At 43.2% G+C, this 20,819-nt stretch overlaps 1 protein-coding gene and 1 long non-coding RNA gene across 8 annotated transcripts in view; one reads left to right on the top strand and one right to left on the bottom strand.

The window, feature by feature from the left end:
- FLI1 (Fli-1 proto-oncogene, ETS transcription factor) overlaps window positions 1-20,498 on the top strand; it is a 94,532-nt gene extending 74,034 nt beyond the window's left edge. For 4 of the 7 annotated variants that reach the window (XM_074851234.1, XM_074851233.1, XM_074851232.1 and 1 more), the window contains 5 exons: window positions 587-655; window positions 14,165-14,230; window positions 15,520-15,582; window positions 16,876-16,923; window positions 17,914-20,498. In XM_074851234.1, the coding sequence (XP_074707335.1) occupies window positions 587-655; window positions 14,165-14,230; window positions 15,520-15,582; window positions 16,876-16,923; window positions 17,914-18,443 (776 nt within the window). In that variant the 3' untranslated portion in view covers window positions 18,444-20,498. The remainder of the gene's footprint in view (window positions 1-586; window positions 656-14,164; window positions 14,231-15,519; window positions 15,583-16,875; window positions 16,924-17,913) is intronic. The other 3 variants (XM_074851236.1, XM_074851237.1, XM_074851238.1) reach the window with 3 other exon arrangements.
- LOC141935205 (uncharacterized) lies at window positions 7,301-17,907 on the bottom strand. Its single transcript, XR_012626507.1, has 2 exons — window positions 17,748-17,907; window positions 7,301-7,582 (listed from the first exon to the last, which is right to left on the bottom strand). It is a non-coding gene; the product is annotated as an uncharacterized LOC141935205 (long non-coding RNA).
- Window positions 20,499-20,819: the final 321 nt, after the last annotated feature.

Genomic DNA, 20,819 nt, shown 5'->3' with positions numbered 1-20,819 from the left:
TGGGGCTGGATGGAAAGGCCACTCTGAAGCAAGAAAGCTACTTTCAAACTTCACAAAGCATGGGAGATGCTGGAATACCAGTGAGATTTTTTGCAGCTGTTGGCCCAAAACCAAGCATGTGACACTCTAAAAATGTTCAAATCCTGACAATGCAATTCACGTCGCTTCTACTGGACGTTCCTCAAACAGGAAATTTCTCTATCACAGCTAGAGAGAGAAAAGCTTCTTGCTTATCCTGTGATACAATCTGTGCCATGATTTCTAGAGGCTCTGCTGTGACAGATGTTGTACCTGTGTAAATTTACTCCACCCTTTTATATCAGTTGTCAACGGAGGACATCAAGGCGCTCAGTGAAGGAAGCAAATGTCTTTATTTTGGTTGGCAAGTGGGGAAACAGTAGCACATGTGTGACACGCAGCTACCAAGCTTTTAAAAGAATTTCATATCCATCATAGAAAATGTGTGCCTAATTGTCTGAAAAATTTGGTCTTTAGATCCTAGTGACAGCATTTTGTACTTGCCTGCATGGTTCCCCACTGGCAGAGTACATTCAAAGGGCAATAATTTCTTTTCTTTTCATTATAGGTAGCTCACTGCTGGTCTACAATACTCCATCCCACACAGAAGCTTCCTCACGTCTTGCCACCAAAGAAGGTCAGTCTTTTGCCTATAAATGTCCTGGCTTCCTGTGTTCTCATGATGTTTTTGATTGGGTTAAAACTGGACCTTTTATAATATCCTTGGCATGAAAATGTTCTGATCTGCTATGCATGCCCAGCATGGTTAAAATAGAGTAATTCACAATTCGCAGCCCCATCCGCATGCTGAAAATCACGTCTCCACCTGTCCAGCCAACACTGTGGCATGAAATGTATATCTGCCATTGTCACACTTGTGTATTACTGAGCTGATGAACTGGTGGCATATTTTCCGTTCTTTATGTGAAACAGTTGGAAATCTCAGATATATAGCAAGGGCTGAGACACTATTTCTCTCTGAGTGAGTTTGTAGTTGAAAGGATGAAATTTTCTCACAATAAATTCCATTACTGAATAAAGGCCACTCAGGTCTTCCAAAACCACTCACGAAACTGTCAGCTAGTTTCAATTAGCAAGGAGGACCAAGTGTGCCTTTCTGACACTTTCCTTTTGGAACATTTTGATTTTCTTTTTCAAAGAACCCCAAATTTTTAATCTATCAGAAATTCTGATCGTGTAGCTAGAGCTTAGAAACCTCGAATTTTAAAAGTTAATAACACACCTGAAGCTCCTTCAGGCTTTTGAGTTGTTTGTATATCCTTCAGTCACGTTTGTCAGGTTTTACTCTGCAGCTACAGTCCTGTTCCTTTTTCTTATTTTTAATGAAAAACTGGATTCTCAGTCATGATAAAATCGTGAGAGTTGGTGCGATGGGTATGATGCACATCCCTTACCTACATAAGACAGTAAGTCACAGTCAGGCAGTTGAATTGCTGAAGGATAAATAAGGTGTTAAAGACCAAAAATCTGGTTCTGTGCTCTATAAGTTACTGTGTAGCACTAGGAGCCTTGAGTTTGGCCTTCCTTTCCCTTTGTGTGACTGCAAGAACATTGGTTCCGTTCGCTGAACTGTCTTCAGCTCCTCCGTTTGAAAAGCTGCTGGGAGAGGTGTGAAATCTCATGTCTGCCATATGAGATAACCCACCTAGAAGCAGTCTGCTCTCACGCCGAGACAGTTTCCTCACCTCATATATAAACATTTCTATGCCTTTCAGGAGAAAGTGGCTTCACTGATGAGCCACAAGATTGCATTTCAAAGAATACTGGGGAAAGGCAGAAAGTCTTTTATTTAAGCAGCTGAGGGGAGAGAGAGAGAGAGAGAGACAAACCCCCCCATTTCACTGGAAGGCTACAGCAAACTGACATCACACATTTAACAAGCTTCATGGTGTGTCTGGCTGCTTCATTGACCAGCACTGCTCTTAGAGCCAGCACGTCTTTCTCGCTGCACCACGCTGCATTTCATCTCCAACATCTGTCTTGGACCCTGGACACAATATCAGTGCTGGTTTTTACAGCAGCTTCTTTTGTCCAGCATGTAACTATCCACTTGAGCTGTCTGTTCCCGGGCATGCTGTTCTCTCTTTGAGACAGGCATTAGCTGATAAAACGTGGTACATTACAGAGACAAAGCCGTGCAGGCTTTTCTGTGACTGACTACTTTGACGCTAACAGTCATCTATTTAAAATTAATAAAAGCTAGGCTTGCCCCTATTTGAATAAAGCAGACACACATGCACGTGTTCCTCCACAATTTCCCCCATAAACATCCACGCACATCCAAGCCTGTCCTCTTTCTGTCTCAGGCCAGGTGGTTGCTAAAAATAAAGGGAAGAAAGCTGCGATTTTTTTATTAAAGAGAAATACCCTGTGTAAAGTCGCACTCCTCTGAATATTTTATACCCTTTATCTTTGCAAGCTGGGCCTAGAGTCACTCAGGCAGAAAGAAATTTGAGGGAAAACACGTTCCTCCCCTCCATTTTTACTGCCCTCGAGTGTGTTTCTTTAGTGCAGCCGACAGAAGTTTGCGTTTGATTTCTGTCAGCTAGGCATTTTTAACTTTACATGGTACTTTCATCATGTGTCAATAAAGGACTAAACACACCCATGGGACAGTCAAATAAAAATTAAGAACTAGCATAGAAATGTTGAAATCCCGTCTATTCCTTTTCCATTTCTTCCTACAATGCATAAATTTCCTCTGCAATCATTTGATGCCTGAATACTGTTCTAGGATAAACTGACCCTACTGTAACTGATTCATGCTCCAAATATTATTCATGAGATAAGGTGACAGGATAAGAGACATGTGAACATGACAGGCTGACAGATAAGGAATTGGAGAGGCAGAGTGAAGTGTCTTGTCCAATATCACAGAAGCAGCTCATGATGAACACAAAGCTGGACTTGGAATTCCTCAGCCTCAGTCCAGTCTGTTAGGCAACAAGATTTTCCTTGCTTCCTTTTAAGGCTTTTTAATGGGCTCACTTCAAGATGATGATATTCTTTTGGAAAAGGAATTTCAGGTTAAAAATAATGATATTTTTATAAGTATTTTCTTGTCTCCTTAACTTCTCAAAGATGAAACATTTGTCTTTATGTTAATGCATCTTGAATCTACTAATCCTGTAAATATTTCTTCTCTCTATGCCTGTGAATAAAAACAAACAAATTTTTCTAACCACCTTCCCCTGAGGATTCAAAAGCAGGAGGTGATGAAATAGTACAATACGTGTCAGAGATAGGAAAAAAATACGATTTTCTTCACTCCTGTAATTTTTCTTGCACTTTCTCTAAGATCACATAGATAATTCAAACAACCTTCCTGTGCAAATTCCAGGGAGAAGTACATGCTCTTTGCATACGCTTACCCTAAGCTTCACACAACGTATTCCATCCACATACTGTAAAAAAGAACCTACATGGCAAAAAAAAAAAAAAAAAAAGGTACAGCTGCAACACAGATGCAGATGTTTCAGATGCAGCATACGGCTCTACTCTCTTCCGACCTTGTTGCAGACATGGCAGGACCTGCTCTGTGGCCACAGCAAGGACGGTGTCACCCAGGGGCATGGGGCACCCCTTGGCCCGTGGCCCACGCTGGCAAGGAAGGGCAGCACTGCTGCCACAGGACCGGGTTTTGCGCCGTGGCTCTGGAGGCAGAACTGCCTTGGCTGGTTGCAGCTGCAGACTTTACTCCCTTTTCCCCTTCTATTTTCTGCCCCTCTCACTTCTCTTCTGCAATGCCAGCTCTGCATACAGAAGAACCTGTAGCACTGCTTTAGGAGAGTTAAACTGCTTTCAGAGCAGAAACAGATACTGTAAACTTCTACAGCTGGTGTGCAAAGCACACGCGTTATGTTCCCAGATCAGATAGGTAGAAACCTTGTCGTGTTCAAAGGACTCTTGTTGCCTGAGCTACTTTGCTTTTCAGCCTCATAAACACTCAAAACTATGGTATTTAGCGTCATTGGTACAAATTGTCTTCAGCTGCCTTTGAGAAATAAATTGCTCTAATGAAAATCACCAGTATTTTTTGGCTAGAGAACAATTTTCTGGAAAATGAAACGAGGTTGCTCTCATTGCTGAATGGAAAGATTTGTGTCCCACTCCCAGCGCTCCACTGGAGAGATGGTCTGTCTCATTTTCCGTGACTGTTTGGAGCAATGACTGACCTACTGTAGGTACCGGAGACATGGGAGAAGAATCTGAGACCACATTATCTGCCCAAGTCCATGGAGATTTTAAATTGCTCGCCTTCAGAATGGTGTCATTTAAGTAGGTTTCCATAGGGAAATGGAAAGTATGTTCACATACAACAACATTTAGGAGGCCAAAGGGCTGTGTCCCGTAAGGTTGTGAGCATTCTGGCCTCAATCCAACACATTTTTAGAGTCCATGTGTACTTTTAAGTATGTTGAGGTTTACATAACTCACGTGTTTAATATACAAGCCTAAATGCTGTGCAGGATTTGAACCCACACAGGATAGCGCTGGCAGTTCCCAAAGAGGCGGAATCATGGCATGTTGATGTTTAAATTACACGTGTGTAAGCAGGCACGTAGGAGCTTCTGGTGTGGTGTAGGCGGTGCTTTGTAGTATGTGCTGATAGGCAGGGAAGTGGGTATTTGTGCAGTGAGGTGGCAGAGTGGGATGAAGGAAGGCTCGGCTGATAAGGGCTACACCCAGGCATCACGCGTGAGAATTTAGTGGAGCGATTTTTTGCGTCTCTTTGCCTCCAGATTACAGGTTATGTATGATCTTGACTAAAAGGCTGTATTCAGCATGGGTCTTCATCCTCCAGCACCGTCCTCTGCATACGTCAGGCTCAGCCCAAGGTAATACAGCTAGCTTAGACTAGTGGTAAACCAGCACTAGCCCAAAGACTCATAAATCCAACCTGAATTCAAGCAGAACACGGGAAAAACTGATGTGCTACCTGCGTTTTCAAAGAGCGAAGAAATTCATACGTGAATACATGAATATGGATGTAGGAGATGAATTTTAAGGATTTAGTCTGTGGCTATCCCATGTTTGTGTTTACATTATGGAAGCATTAGTGTGAACAATAAGGATGTTTGGGTGCGGGGTGTGTTTTGTTGGCAAACAGCGTTTGTACCCACGTTCATTGTGAGCCCCTAGGGAAGAGTTTCCTGATGTTGGAGCATTAATAAGATCTCTTTCATGCAGATTCCCTGGCACCTAACAAAACATGAGTCTGTGCAGCTGCTTTTCTCACTGTCAGAGTGGCAATCTCTCTCCTCTTTCCCCTGAAGTTCCGTTTAATTTGGTAGGAACTCTTTAAAACTCATCTCTCCCGCTTGTCAAATTTGGTGACAATTCTGTGTGACAGGTTGAAAAGTTTTTGGGGACTGGAGAGAGAGGGGCAAAGAGACCACAGACAGCATGGTCGCATAAGCACAGTTCCCGCAGGAAGATAGTCTCAAATTCCTGCATAAAATTCTTCTCTCAAAAAGGCCATTTTTCAGGTCTAAAAGGTTGTCACGTGAAAAATATTGACCAGTTTCAGTAAACTCTGAAGTGTGTTAGTAAAGCCCCTTGTTCACAGCAAAGGTTATAAACCCTCCAGTCTTAGTTGTGTCAGAGGAAAAGCAGTTGCAGCTTTATGCCCTCTTAATTGTCTGTACATGCTAAAACATTTGTCGATGATATTTGTGTGCCTGGTGATGAAATATCCCATTTTTAGCTCTCTAGCAGAAAAAGGGGAGGCTTTTTTGGTGCTTCTCTTATTGCGACTGTGTGGCCAAACCAGGGATTTATGATTTCAGGAGAGACAGTAGCTAGCGCTCTTGGATTTTTCTTTTTTTCTTTCTTTTTTTTTTAATTGTTTTCCTTTGAAATTCCAGAGTTAGTGTTTTGTCTGCTTTCTCCCTGACCCTCTTCGGAGGCAGGCGTGTGTTTTTTCACCAGAAAAACTGGAAACAAAGAATCGTTGTCTTTAAGCTGTAGCAGGCAGGAAACCCAACTCACAAGGGATCACCCTGAGCCAGCGCTGTCCCAGAGTAGACTCCAGTTCTCTGAATTCAACCTGACAGCTTGTCTGGAGCACTTTCTAAGTAACCATTATCCTTCCTTTTCTCCCAGCAAAAGAGCTATTATTTTTTTGCCTAGGGTGCACTGCAAGCAATGTTATTGCACATGTGTGTGGGGGTTACACGTTTGCTGGGGTGCAGTTCCTCCCCTGAAAAGCTCTTGGAAGCGCTTTGGCTGTTTCCAAAGACAAGAGTAAATTTGTTTTCTGATAATGAGTTAAATGGGCAAACGCTGGAAAAAAGCTAGCTGCAATGTCTGCGCATGTGTGTCTTCCCTTCCCTTTTCTCTTATGTGCGTATTGCTGCGTCTGGCTTTTTTCTCTGCGAATACGCGTTTCTTTTTCTTTACTTCTGCATTTGTCTATTTTTCAGTAAGTGCAAACTGCAAGCACGGTCACTGTTTGGCTTTACCCCGCTGTGTGCTGGGGGGTAAAATACACACAGTGCTGTTTGCGTATTTGTGCACACTCGTGTCTGTGTTTTGGCTGAATGTGTATGTACGTGTGCGAAGGGTGCTCAGAAACGCACCTTTCAGAGCATGCATTTGCATCTCTGCATTTTTGCTCACGCCTGTCTGCATATGGATCTTCGTGTCTGCAGCCCTGCGAGGCTCAGTAACGTGTATTGTGACTGGAAAGTGCCTGCTTCTCAAAGCTGGCTCTGGGAGGGATTCTTAGGACACATACTTCAGTCTTCATGCGCTGTGCTTTGGGACTTCTGCTGCTGCTATTAAAAAAAGCAACAACAACAAAAAAAAATTCTCACTACTTCCTCCTTTTCTTCATAATGTGTCTTTGTAAGCGTTGCACAGGGTAGCTCAGACGTGAATCAGGAAGTTCCACCGCTGCACGGCTCTGGGATGTTTTTCTAGCCACACTCGCACAACTGGGGGCTGTCGCCTATGGCTCAAACAGGGAGTGACTCCAAATTTTGGAGGCCAGAGCCCTCCTCTGAGTGGGGGAGCAGAGCTCCAGGCTCTAGAGCTGCAGCGTGTAGGAGCTCCTTCATGTCACCCTGCCAGGCTCAGTCTAATGAGGGAGAGGGGTCACAGATCTCAGGCTGGAGTGACCTGTGTCGGAAGGGACCAGCACTACCCTAAGCACACCCCTACCTGTGCAAGCTGAATGAGTCCCCTTTGAAAATCCTGAATCCTAGTTCTGTGCATGCACTGTGTTAAGCTCCAGATCCTGGTTGATCCTGGAAATAAGTGATTTTCAGTCATGGTACTTTAATCCAACACTGTATCTAGAATAGGAGTTAACTCAGAAATGTTTGATTGCTCTGGTTTGTATTTCCATGAGGATAACAATGCATAACTGGGTTCTCAGCTGCTTTCAGAGATTCCCCAGGTTAAACCTGTTCTTCACATACATGTTCTGCAACAGGTTTCTTACGCAAATCCAACCCTTCTCACTTGGTTTGAGTTGACTTCAAGTCAAAAACCAACGTTGTTCCAAGCCTGGACTTTGCTTTTTGTGTCAGTTCCTCATCTGTAAAACAAGTTAATAGCAATGTAGAGATGTTAGGCTATTTATTTATTTATTTATTAAAATCGTGAAATAATCAAATGGTCTGACAGAGTAGAAGTTACTTTGAAATTATTCTGCACTCAGCTAGTTGCTTCCTCTTAGTGGAGAGACTTAGAATTACTTGATTCCACATATGATCCCTGTACTGGTGATTCTTTAGCACAAGGAGCAGGGCATTGTGGTCTTGAAGCAGAAACAAATGGGTTTGGTGCTTGAAGGCACTGGAAAGTCTTACGTAATCATGAGAACAGTCATAGTAATACTGGCTGTGAATGACATATGGCATACGTGCTAAGTAATTGTTTGAATTAGCAGAAATAGTAAATTGAAAAGTAATTCATTGCAAAACAAATGATACTGTGGGTGAGATTTCCAGGCCTTAGTGTATGCAGTTATGACACACATATAACTTGTATCTGGGTGTGCCATAGGGCTAAAAGTTATGGGAAGCGAATTGCTGACTTGCATAAACCACCTCTTGTAGCCATTTGAAAAGGCCAGAGGACTCCTCAGACTCTGCTCTGCTTCCTAGTCCTGTTCCACCGTCTCTGCCACACCCCGTCGAAGCTCCTACAGACAAAATGAGACCATCCAGAGCCTTCACAGCTTTGCGCTAAGAAAACCCATATCTAAGCAAATCTCTTGCTGCTGACACTGTAAGGTTTTGCACCGTATGTACTGAGCATTTAGTATGTACACTTGGAGCCAGAGTGGGCCTGGGAAGAACCTTACAGACTCTACAACCTTTATGTTTGCTGCCATCATTTAAAACAATGTGTCTAATGTTTCTAGGAGGAGTTGGAGGTGTTTTTGGCTTCCTTGCCCCTCCAGAAACCCACAGTCTAGGTTTCTTCTCTCCAACTGGCTTTAAACACAACCCCACCTCTTCAATGCGATCTCCAGGAGGTTAAATGACGGGAGTGTGAGGGCTGGACGCTCGGCAGCTTGGCAGACCTTGCTTACATGTTTGGTTTGCAGCAGTAGTGTTTTTTGTTCCCATGCGCCTACATTGGGACTATTCCAAGATACCAGAATAGTGCCACCACACACAACCTCACTTTGGGAGGAAAAGCGGTGAGGTCTTATGCCCTCCTTTCTCTCTCTCCCTATAAAGTAGTTGCCGCAAAATAGACCCCAAGTGACCACTTAGATTAATCACAAGTCTGGATCCCCTAGGACACCTGGTTCTGCTTTCCCCATTTAGAGAAGCTAATTTAAATTCCAGCCACCAAGCCAGGATCCTTTCTTCCTACTGAAGCAGAAGGAGTCATTGCAAAAACCAGACTGTGTTCTGCATGGAGAATCCCATGGATCCCATAGCCTGCTTCAGATTTGCAACCTTCTCTGTCCCCTTCCCCTGATTTGCCTCATTGAAATCTGCAAGGCCAAGTCCTGGCTGGAAATGTAGTGTCTGTGCTCCCTAACCAAAGAAGACAGGGTATTCCCGGGCAGTTCCTTCTGTATTTCTGGTTTGGGCTTTTTTCCATCATGTGAACCGGGGTCATCTGACCTTTTTTTGTGAAGCACCCCAAGATGCTGTGGTAAGGAATCCAACAGGCGATGGCTAAATGACTACAGTCATTGCTGTTACTGTTCATCTGGGTCAGCAAGACAGCCTTGGTCAGAGGCTGCCAGTGCATTTCAAAGGGAAACAGAGGCAGTGTTAGTAAGTGGGCAGACAATTCCCTGAGACTTGGGAAACCTTTATTTTCTTCCTGGCTCTGTCCCCACGACTAAGAACAAGCCACTTTCCATCCTCTGGCTGCCTAATCACCTTGGAGGTATCACCTCCAGTAGGCAGAAACTGGTGGGCTCTTTCTATTGCTTAGCACCAGCATGCTGGGGAATCTAGATGCCTCCACAAATTTGCTCCACGTGTGCTTCTCCAAACATCTACAAAAGCTGACTCCAGGAAGAAATCCCGTCTCAGGAGACGGAAGCTTCTTGGGAGGTTTCAAGCCACCTTCAGCTCTGCCACGAGGCTCCTCACAAGGGAAATGTGATGGGAATAGCGTTCGCTCAGGCAGAGCTCAGCGTTTGGATGCTTCTGGGTTATGTATAGTATTACGTTTCAGGATGCTGTTCAACTGGGACACACGGTCCCATGGCTATTGTGTTAACCCAGGCATGACACTGCCCACGGGTCTGACAGAGGGAGCTAATGTTCAGGCCAGTCATTCTGCACCTTGACAGTGAGCCCCAGCAGTTCGTAAAGTAGTGCCTGGCTGGAAAAGAGCTGCTGGGGCCGCCAGTGACACCATGAATCCAATAAATACACCGTGCTACTCCTTCCCAGCCCTGCTTGCAGTTAAGGGCACTATGCCAGCATAGATGGCATTTTCAGGTAAGATTCCCCTATAGTGCCTATAAAGCATTTAGTCCATAAATGACCCAGCCCCACTGTATCCATCCTACAACAAAAAGGTCTGAAAAATGAGGATATTACAGACCCAGTGCCCATCGTTCTCCTGGAAAACCTCATCAAGGCTGGTAGCACGAAATTGTGCCTGAATCTGGTTTGACTGAAAAAGCTCCTACAGAGAGAGCAGGATGAAGGGGCTGTCAGCACTCACCGAGCAGCTCAGGAAGCACAGGGACTGTGAACCTATTGTTCAGTTGAAATCCACCCCCCCTGCTTCTCCCCTCTGTCCCAAGCTCTTGGATTTATAAAACACCATTTTTGAAGAAAAAAAAAAAAATTAAGACCTTTTTAAAGCTTATCAGAGTGGGTTTGCTCTCTAATACATCATATCTTAAACACAAATTCCCTAATGGCTTGTTCACTGGGCTGCATTCAAGCTGAGAGGACTGCTTAGGCATCTGGGATGGTCTTCGCTGTGATGTGGAAATCTGCTTGGGGATTTTAAGCCTGGTTTCCTGGGGAAATGAGTCTGCATGTGTCTGTCCATCTGCCCCCTAGCCCATAGCAATATTTGAGCCTATTAGTCTCTTTAGACTAAATATGATCCAGAGGTACGGGGAACAGGAGCGAAGTGAGGAACACTCGAGCTGTGCGATGAGAGGGGGGGATGTCTGTAAAGGTGGGCACTCCTCTGTTTCTTCCCCACATCAAGTCCTTCCTTTGTTGTACCAGACATTCTGACAAGAAGAAACTGAAGAGGTTTGGATAATTTAGCTCATCTCTTGAACTTCACAGGACAGCCGGCCTAATGCCCAGTCTCAACCTTGCTAATTTTGCCGTGTTCTAAGCTTTTTCTCAGCCTTCTGCATAGCCTAGCAGACTGTTTCACTACTGTGTTAATTCTGATTTACATCTAATTCCAGAAGAATCAATAGACTTTGAAAGGGGAGTTGTACAGGAGAGGATGAAAACTTCCAAATGGCACAGAGGGTGGAGACGTAGGAGCTAAGGGAGGTCTGAGGTGAGAAAGTATAGACCAAGGTTAGAAAGGGTGCAGAGACCAGTGCTACGCAGTCTGTTCCACACAGCCTGATTTCTAAGAAAGCTACTTCATCTGGAAAAGGCAGCTAAAGCCTGAGGAAAGTGCATTTATGCATGTAAATAAATAAAATTATATTTAACCTTCTTCCCAGGCGCGTTGTGAGTGTGAATGTTTGCAAAGCTGTGAGATCCTTAGTTGAAAGGTGCTGTGAAAGTGCAAAGCATTATTAATATCCTTTACCTTACTCATAATAGAGTATACATTCATTCTGGGGAATTTCTGGACATAAACCAGACAGCTGCAGAATGACATTTCTTGAAAGCATCTATGATTTATTTTCTGCTCTTTAATTCCATTTTGTATTGAACACACATTTGTCATAGGACTGTTGTTCCACTGGGCCTTTTAAGTCTAAAACAGACTGGGGGACTTGATCCTTAGCTGGTATAAATTTGCCCCTAACTTCACTGTCACTATTTGCTGATTTACACCAGAAGAGGACCTCAGTCCAAGTCTTTTAATTGAATTTCCATAGTGCGGCAAGTTTTGGTGTAAAATCCAAGTGGTTTTAATGACAGATAAGACTCTCCCTGTAACTAACCGTCTGGCTGCAGTTCTGTAGGATCTCTTTGAGCCACTGGGCGTCAGGTCCTGGGAACGATATTGTTTTTGCAGAAACTTGAGTCTCTGGATAGGTTCCCTGGCTCTGCCTTTTCCATTTGTTTTAAACACGTTCAGCTTTGGAGTCTGGGCCTGGAAGCTGGGAGGGCTGGTGTGGTTCTTTCACGTTGCACGGATTTTTGTGAAAACAAAACAAAAATAGCTTAGTGGATTTGGACTTTTTTTGGGGGGGTGGGGGGAGAGGGAGAGAAAGAGTTGGAAACTTGCACAAGCTGAGTGAACACATTGTTTCAATAGCAAGGCCTGTATTGCTAACTATCATATTTAATCCTTTTTACCATCGCAAAGTCACACTCAGAGCTCAGTCTCATCCTAAACACAAGTGCAGCTGCTCCTATATATGCCCACGCTTTATAATCCGTACTATATAGGGAAAACTGAGGCAAAGGGACTCATCTGAGGTACGCTAAACCTGGATTAAACCTGGGCTGAGTCACATGCACACCGTCCTTCCAAGCTGACGTTTAGCAACCTAAAACATACACTACAAGGAAACCCATTCAGAGAGGTTTCAAACGACCATTTTGACCAGGCTTAGCCAAACCTATCCAGTGAACTAAGCCTTGATTCTGTGAAGCCCAAGCAGCCGTAGCAATACGCTCCTGGTCAGCCCATCTGCTTGCAATAGTGTCACTTACTGGTTAGAAAAACCTTCAGGAGATGCATTTGACGCTTTTTCTGTGACACTGTGAGCAAAGCAGGCTCCTCCTCGGTGCCAAAGTTTCTCCATCTGGAGGAGGAGGAGGAGGATGATCATCTATCCAGATGATGGCCTATTTGTTTACTCAAAACACGCTGCTGCATCTGAATCAGCCAACCCATTTGTAGCAGCTGATTCACTTTGGTCAATTATTTGACCCAAAAGAATCAGAGAAAATTGAAAATTTTCACTGAGTTCTGCTACTTTTTGGAAAGGAATCTTTTCCCCAATTTGAAAAGAATTTTTCTGTTGGAAGATTAATGGCTACCTTTTTTTTTTAACGGGATCACCATGTAAGTGACATTTCCATTAACATTACATAATGGCAAAACTGTTTCTGATTGAGCTAACCAAAATGTACATTAGCGTCTCGATCGGTGGAAATTTCTGAGGTTTTGCCTTTCTCTCTCAATGCAGAACTCTTATGTTTTTTTCAAAATATTTCCCAAACCAGTGCTCTAATAGCTCAAGTTGTAATACTTCTGAAGGATATCCCAGGGGAGAAATGAAAGTCAGAGACTGGCTGCAAAGAGGACATGGGAAAAGCCAGTGGTTACTTCAGACCTCATCTCTGCTCTCCTGATTTCAGTCACTGATAGAGCAGCAGCCCAAGCTCCGGGTGCACGCAGATGAAGTTAGGATTTGCACGACGGGTTTCCAGCAAGGGAAATGCCACCCGTGCAAGCAGCATCTTATTTACAACAATGACAACTGCTGAGGTCTGAGCTTGGGGATGAGGTTCCCTGGCAGCACCAGGCTGCAAGCCAGTTTCCAGCCCTGCTGCTCCCTGCCCGGCCATGGGAGAGGGGACAGCATGGCTGGGGCTGTCGCCTCCCTCTTTCAGAGATGGCCCATCGCACTCTTTGTACCAGGCTGAAACCGTAGCGGTTTGTTTTTCAGTCTGATCTATTTGCAGTGGGGTTTGTGGTTTCTAGTAAAAAGGGAAAAAACAAATAAGTAAAACAAAAATAAAAACAGACAGATTACATGAGCTCTGTTTTCCCCCATTCCCCTCTCTTCCCTCCTCCTCTTTCTCTCCCTCTCTTGCCCTCCCCTTCCCTCTCCCGTCCCTTCTCTGTTTTCCTTTTCATGCCAATAACTAGAAGGCTGTAATTTCAAAGCTGCAGCGGCTTTCCCAGCGCCGGGAGGAATGTGCAAGTGCCTGGGATGTTTCCGCAGGGAGCTGCGCGGCCCCGCTGCGCTGTGCAGCCCAACGGGGCGCGAGGCAGTACTCACTCCTTTCCAGCGGCGTGGTCAGAGGGGCATTTTGAGTTTCACTTGAGAGGATGCTTTTTCCCTTTTTCCCCCTCTTTAAAATAGCTTCCTTATTGTGTGTGTCAAGTCCTTGGCCTCCTTGGGTTTTAAAGTCACCATTTATTTTCTGTGAAATAACAAAAGGGTTCATCTCACCCTCCTTTCCTGCGTGTGGTCTTCTGTCATCTTGGGATGAGAGAAAGTGGGGCTCCTTTTGGATGGGACGAGTCGCACTCTAAACTCCACTGAGAGCAAAGACTATACTTCATGATCAGAATGTGCCAGGCTCAAGCGTTGCCCAAACAGCTGCTCCCAACCACTGTCTTTACACCCTCCTGCCTTTGTGAGAGGGCCAAGGGAGCACAGGAGGTATGGGAGAGGAAACATAACAGATCTGCGTATTACCAAGCCAGTTGGCACCAAGGTACAAAGCTAGGTTCTTGCAAGTTTTTCCTGGGAAGAGTTGATTTCAACCCCTCTGTGCCTGTTGTCTTTTGTCATTAGATGCCTCCTATGATGCAGTCAGGAGAACAGGATGGGGCAGTAATATGAATTCTGGCCTCACCAAAAGTAAGTTGTCCCAGTGGGAATCACAAATTCTGCAATGGAAGATCAAAATGAGACTGTGGGAGAAGATGGGCGTGGCTGGCTTGTGTTACAAGCATCAGAAGGGGGAAAGATTTGGGGATAGTCAGCCAGATAAGAGCTAGAATTATGTTATGAAAAGAAATAAAAATTGACAGAAATATATTTATTATTGAATCATGTATTGAAGACGACAGCATGAATCTCTAATACTTTCAGGATTTGATTAAGGGGCCAGGAGCAGATCCTCTGTACAAACACAGACTCTGTGTTAACCACCTGCCTGTAGTCCAGTTTAATTTTTTTAGGGACAGATACAGACAGCTTGGGCAGATTCTGAGAGTTTCCTACTCCTTTTCACAAGGAAGATTCTACACAAAATCTAGCAGGCAGATAGGGCCCCGACTGCATGAGCCCTACTCACGCAACTGTTCTTGTTTCTTACTGGTTTTACAGTGTCCTTCAATTCACGGTACATTCTGAGTGACATCTCGTTAGAAATATCCATTCCCTGCCCCTAAAATCTGTATTCTAGCTAACAGAACCAGCTGATACCGAGCCACACTCTCCCCTGCTTCCACTGCTGGGGCACCTCCCTGTGCAGCAGTGCAAGATGGGCACGTTTGACTCTCAACAGGCTACTACCGGGTGCAAATAAATGTGGCAGAACCTGGCTGTCAGATTATATTTCCTTTGCTTTGCAGCTTTCTGAGCTATGCGCACTCTAAATGGGAAGACTATTCTTTGAGTTACAGTTTTCAGGTATGAGAAATGATATGAAGAGGAGGAACGGATGTTAATGTTGATGTGATTTATGCAAATGGCTGTGATATTTTCAACAAAATGTTTGATTTGAGAAAGCCAAAAGTTTTTGCATAAAAAGGTTGCTTTAAAAAAGAATTTGCATTTCCAAAAAATATTGAAAAAAGTTCCAGCGTGGAAGTAGGTCAGAATTTATATGTTTTAAAAATCAAATTCATGTTCAAAACATGAACATAAATTAAAATGGAATAAAAGACAGAAAATTAATAAAGTATCTATATTTTTTTTCCTGGCTTCATCTGCATATTTTCATTTTACAGGGAAATTTTTAATTTCTAGTGAAATCACTTAATTTTATAGTGCAATTTCAAAAATATCAGCTCTTAGGAATAGAAAATTTTCCCCTCCCAGTCGCTGTTATTCCTGTTCGATGTGTCTTGTATTTGCCTTGTTCTCTGGTCATTCCTCCTCTCCTGTTCTAGTACATATAAGATCTTTCTCTGTCTTTACAGGCCCTCCTGTTGCAGGGACGCAAAATGTGAATAAGACAACAGAACAGCAACGGCCCCAGCCAGGTAACTGTTGATTTTGTCCCCGCTGCGTTTGCTAAGTAATTAGATTTGTACTAAATTGGGTGAATAGAAGTGTCGAGCAGCACCAACCGTGAGCACAGGACAAACAGGCAGAGCCTTACAGGGAAGTCTCAGAATAATGAGTCAACTGTGGCTGAGCAGTGACAGCAGTTGTTCCAAACTGGTTCTATCTTACTGCATTGTCCTTTCCCGTGTCAAAGAAACACCCTTGTTTCAGCCGAGTCACGTGCAGTGCCCGGCATCAGTTGTGTCTCCTCTGAAGCATCACGACATGCCGTGTCAGGAAGCAGTTAGGGGCACGGAGCTGTTTCTGCTGCAGCGCCGGAGCGTCTGCTCGTTACCTCTTCACCTCTGCTGCAGGGATGGTCAATGGAAGGATCGCCAAACAGAATCAACAGGGCTTCCCCTGCCTCAAAGAAAACCAAATAAGAAAAGCAAACCCTGTTGGGCAGCAAGCAGTAGTGTTTCCTGCTAGTTTCCCAAGGGGCCTTTGAAAAGCTAAATACCACCTTCTCTGCTTTGCACAGCTGCTTTCTATCCCTTTTTTTTTTTTTTTTTAAGGGGGTTGGTTCTTTTGGCATCGATTCAATCCACGACCAAATGCTATAGATCCAAATCACCAAAACCAGAGAGAAGCCAGAGGAGAAGTGTAGAGGTTAGGGCTGAGGAGGCCCCACAAAAAGGGAAGGAATTCATTCCTAATAAATGCATTGTGGGGTTTTCAGGAAACACTCAGCCTTGTTGGAGCCAGTGACAAAACTCCTGTTACTCTCGTTTGTCTAATGCTCTCTTTGCTTCGTTAAGGGAGAGTTGGGTGACCATTTCATTGACCTCAAAGGGAAGCAAGCTCAGCTGCTAACAAGCGGATTTGAAAATCTCATCTGCTGCCTAGCTCCTTTTATTAGGAGAAACATATTTGCTCCTGATTTGTTACTGTTCTACTATCCCACACTTCTTTTCTTTCACGTTTCATGTTTTCTAGTTGACACATAAGTGTAGGGTATGTCCAAACTGATTACAGACTTTGAAAGCAGGCAAATCTGAAACCGATGCCAGAAACACTGTGCCATTTTGGATTCCATAAATAATTGGTGGTTGTTTGCTAAAAAAGAAATAAGGAACACATCAGGTCTGTTCCAGGCCCTAGGAGAAGAGGCAGTAAGAGTAAAGAAAGAAAATGAAAATTTCAACTGGTTTATAGGATAAACAGTAGTGAACTGTTGTTTCTTTTGGATGAAACATTTTTTAAAATAGCTTTTGTTGGATGTTTTTTAGATCCCTATCAAATCCTGGGGCCCACTAGTAGCCGTCTTGCCAATCCAGGTGAGTTCATCTTTGAATTTCAGACCAGCATTATCAAAGGGATTAGCTTTCCTTCTGATCCACTGCTCCAGTCTGTACTGGATGAGGAGCTCTTGTCCTCTGCCGTTCGGGTAGGCTGTGAGAACTGTTGACCTTAGTAGCTGTGCTCTCACAAGCGCTTTTGCAAAGACCCTTCCAAAAAAGTGGGGAAAATGATGCAACATCATCTTTGTCAGGACAAAATCACCATTCTGAATGTTCTTACCCCAAACCAGCATCCCCTAAGAAGAGTTTTACAGGGGACTTAAATGCTGGTCTCTCAGATTTGCAGTACAGGTTAGTTTTTTACTGTCTGCTATGGATTAGCTGTATGGAACGCACAAAACATCTCTGAAAGTCACTGCATAATAGCTGTCTCTAGCACATCATCTGCAGAAAACTATCCCTGACTTTGGGGAATAAGACCTGGAGTAAATCTTGCTTGAACAAACAAACTTGTATACACTGAGTGTTTGTAAGAAAACATCCTCGTAAGGCTCTTTACTATTAGTATAACCACACCAAATAAAGCTAGGAGTCATCTAGTCTGGGGAAGAAGGAATCCTATGTAACTCAGATCACCAACTGGAAAGAAAACTGTAGGTATCCAAAACAATATCCATGGTAAACAGTAAGCAACTGAGAGTTGAAACATACCGTGTTAACTATTCAGTGAAAGATTCTGCAGAACACTGTGCTCGGGAAAAAGCCTGTTTATGAATAGCCCAAAGATTTTAAGGCCAAAGGCGACCATTATGAAATCTAATCTGACCTCAACCCGCGAACAGAACAAAGGGTTGACTAACTTGTTTGCTGGGAACAGTTTATCCATTCCTACGTAAGACTTTCTGAGGCTTGAAGGAGCAGTTCCCAGTAAAGATCGAGATAGTCCTTCTGTTTCCTGCCTTTGTCTTTGCTTTTAAGCAGGAAACACAATGTCATTTCCTTTCCTCTTTGGCTTGCTTCTCGCAGGGAGCGGGCAGATCCAACTGTGGCAGTTCCTCCTCGAGTTGCTGTCGGACAGTTCCAATGCCAGCTGTATCACGTGGGAAGGGACCAATGGGGAATTCAAGATGACGGACCCTGATGAAGTGGCACGGCGCTGGGGAGAACGCAAAAGCAAGCCCAACATGAATTATGACAAGCTGAGCCGAGCCCTCCGATACTACTACGATAAGAACATTATGACCAAAGTGCATGGCAAAAGGTATGCCTACAAATTTGACTTTCATGGCATTGCCCAGGCTCTTCAGCCTCATCCCACTGAGTCGTCAATGTACAAGTATCCATCAGATCTCTCCTACATGCCGTCTTACCATGCCCACCAGCAGAAGGTGAACTTTGTACCCCCGCACCCTTCTTCTATGCCTGTCACATCATCCAGTTTCTTTGGAGCAGCCTCACCTTATTGGACCTCCCCTGCAGGAAACATTTATCCAAACCCCAATGTCCCTCGCCATCCCAACGCCCATGTATCACCACACTTGGGCAGCTATTACTAGATGCTTTTATCTTCAAGTGGCCTTTATCAGTCTGGTTGGACTTTTTCTTTACTTCTGGGATTTTTATGGTTTTTTGGGGGACCCTCAATGGATAATTGTGGCCTTTCTGGGGAAGAATTAAAACTGGATATTGGTTATTCCTGGATCAAACCTTTTACTTATGTAACTTTGCCTCTTGTGTCTTGAACTGAGAGATGGATGCTTCTTTGGGCCAGTACTCTGCATTTTCTTTGGTTTTTAACGCTTATGTCCTCTGTAGGAATTGACTATGAAGATTGTTCACCATTACCTGGAATGATTATTAGCTTTTTGATGAGAGAAATTTTTACGAAATCAAAGGCTTTTGACAAGACATAGATCCAACTGTGGGTCGTAGGAAAAGATGACTACATGGGGTTTTTTCTCGCTGTGGAGAGGGTAGGCAATTTGACCATTAAGTGGAGGACGTTGGGCTGCAGGGGACTGCAACTGGAATCTTAGCTTTAAGGCAGATGAGGATTTTCACCCAACTGGAAATTAAATATATATATATTCATATATATATATATGTACATGTATATTTTAAGAAGTAAAGGGCATTGAAGGAACTTTTCTAGAGTGTTACAACTTCATTAGACTATGTATTAACTCCAGAAACATCAGAAACCAGAACAAAAAGTAACCTAATGTCAAGCACAGACATTCCTTGAAAGCAAAAGTGAAGTAAAATAAATGACAGCAGGCCCTGAGCTCTGCCAGAGTCTTAGGGATCGCTAAATGCTACCGATTCGCGAACGCTGTGCGTTTGTCAGACCGTCATCCAAAGGGTCAACAAATCAGAAGGCAAATTACTGTATAAATTATGCAGAGTTATTTTTCCCTATATCTCACAGTTTTAAAAGAAAGATTAAATAAAACGAGTTGACCTCGGTCACAAATGCAGGTTTGTTTTTTACTATCAGCTCAGTTGTTTGTGGGTTGTTTTTGTTTTTTTTTTTAATGTAATTTGTACATCTTTTCAATCTGTACATTTGGGCTGTATCTTTGTACTTTTTGCTAAAAAAAAAAAATAAAAAATAAGACATGAGTAATGTATCTGTTGGAGATAGCCTTGATCCTGCAATTGGATCCATAATTGACCCCCAAAGTAGCCAGAAACCTTTCAGATTTCCCTGGGTTTGTCTAGAGTAGAGTTTTTTCTTGCATTAGCCTGTCATAGTTGTCTGCAAATTAACTCCATTTAGCTAACGTGTTTGGATTGAAGCTGATTGAAAACACGCACCAGCATTTTAAAGCAACTATTTGAATATGTGGGATTAGTTTTCACCAAAATCTTGAACTTTGGAAAGATCTCAACCGCTTCATAGATGAAATTATAATAAAGTATTTCTCATAGCATCTTTCTGAAAACTTTCACTAAGGGTTTTCATTTAAATTTTAAATGTGCAAAAATTCTCAGCCATCTCTAATTTTGCACATGTTAACTTGATGATCCACAAATGGCGGTTTGGTGCCATAAACAGAAGGGTAAACCACAAGCATTTGTGTTATAGAACAGATGTCTATAGAGGGGGTGAGACTTACATGTACAACCTATTAGCTAACTTGTATTAACTGGCAGCCAATTAACAGGATCACAAATATCTAGTCTAGACATAACCTCTGGGACTCTGTGTGGGTGCAAGATTTGGTCCATGTGCCTCCGATTGCAGGATGAGAGCCTGAAACCAGAACGTTGTAGTTTGCTCATAACTTTAAACAGAAGCACTGATGCCATTATTTAACAAAATGGAAAAATAAGATCAAGCTAATCTGTTTAGGTCTTAGTGCTTTCGGGATGTTTATAAGTAACATTACTGCAATAATCGCAAAATTTAAGTATGAAGAAATTACCCATGGAAATGGGGCTTTTGCTACTATATATATGCAATGTACTTTTGGATATTAAAATATATATAATTTTGCAAGCTATCTCAGTGTTTTTTAAAAAATGTATTAAGTGTTACAATGAAACTGTTGTATGAAGAGGATGATGTAAAAAAATGTGACAAAATAAATGGTGGTTTTCTTCTCTAAGGCATCACATTGTCCCACTCTCTCCCTCCCCTCTCATACCTGCAGATAAAGCATGGACTTTGCCTCTAAATTGCTTTTAGCTAAAAAGGATAACAAAGCAGCCCCATAGTAGAGGCAATCAATCCTTTTCACTATAAAACAGTATTGACCAGAATATATTCCAGAATATTTGTGATTCTGGAGCCAGTGTTTATCAGACCTAATTTAGTTTTTGAAGTGTCTAAATCAGAAACCTAGGCTCCACCTTTTGTCCTTGGAGAGAGAGAGAGAGAAAGTGGTAGAGTAGCCAAAGCTCGAGGAGGTGAAGTGTCTCGCACGAGG

This window comes from Strix uralensis, chromosome 26 (assembly GCF_047716275.1).
Source record: "Strix uralensis isolate ZFMK-TIS-50842 chromosome 26, bStrUra1, whole genome shotgun sequence".
Lineage (NCBI taxonomy): Eukaryota > Metazoa > Chordata > Aves > Strigiformes > Strigidae > Strix > Strix uralensis.
The sequence above is the reverse complement of the archived record's forward strand: the minus strand, read 5'-3'. Positions and strand labels throughout refer to the sequence as shown.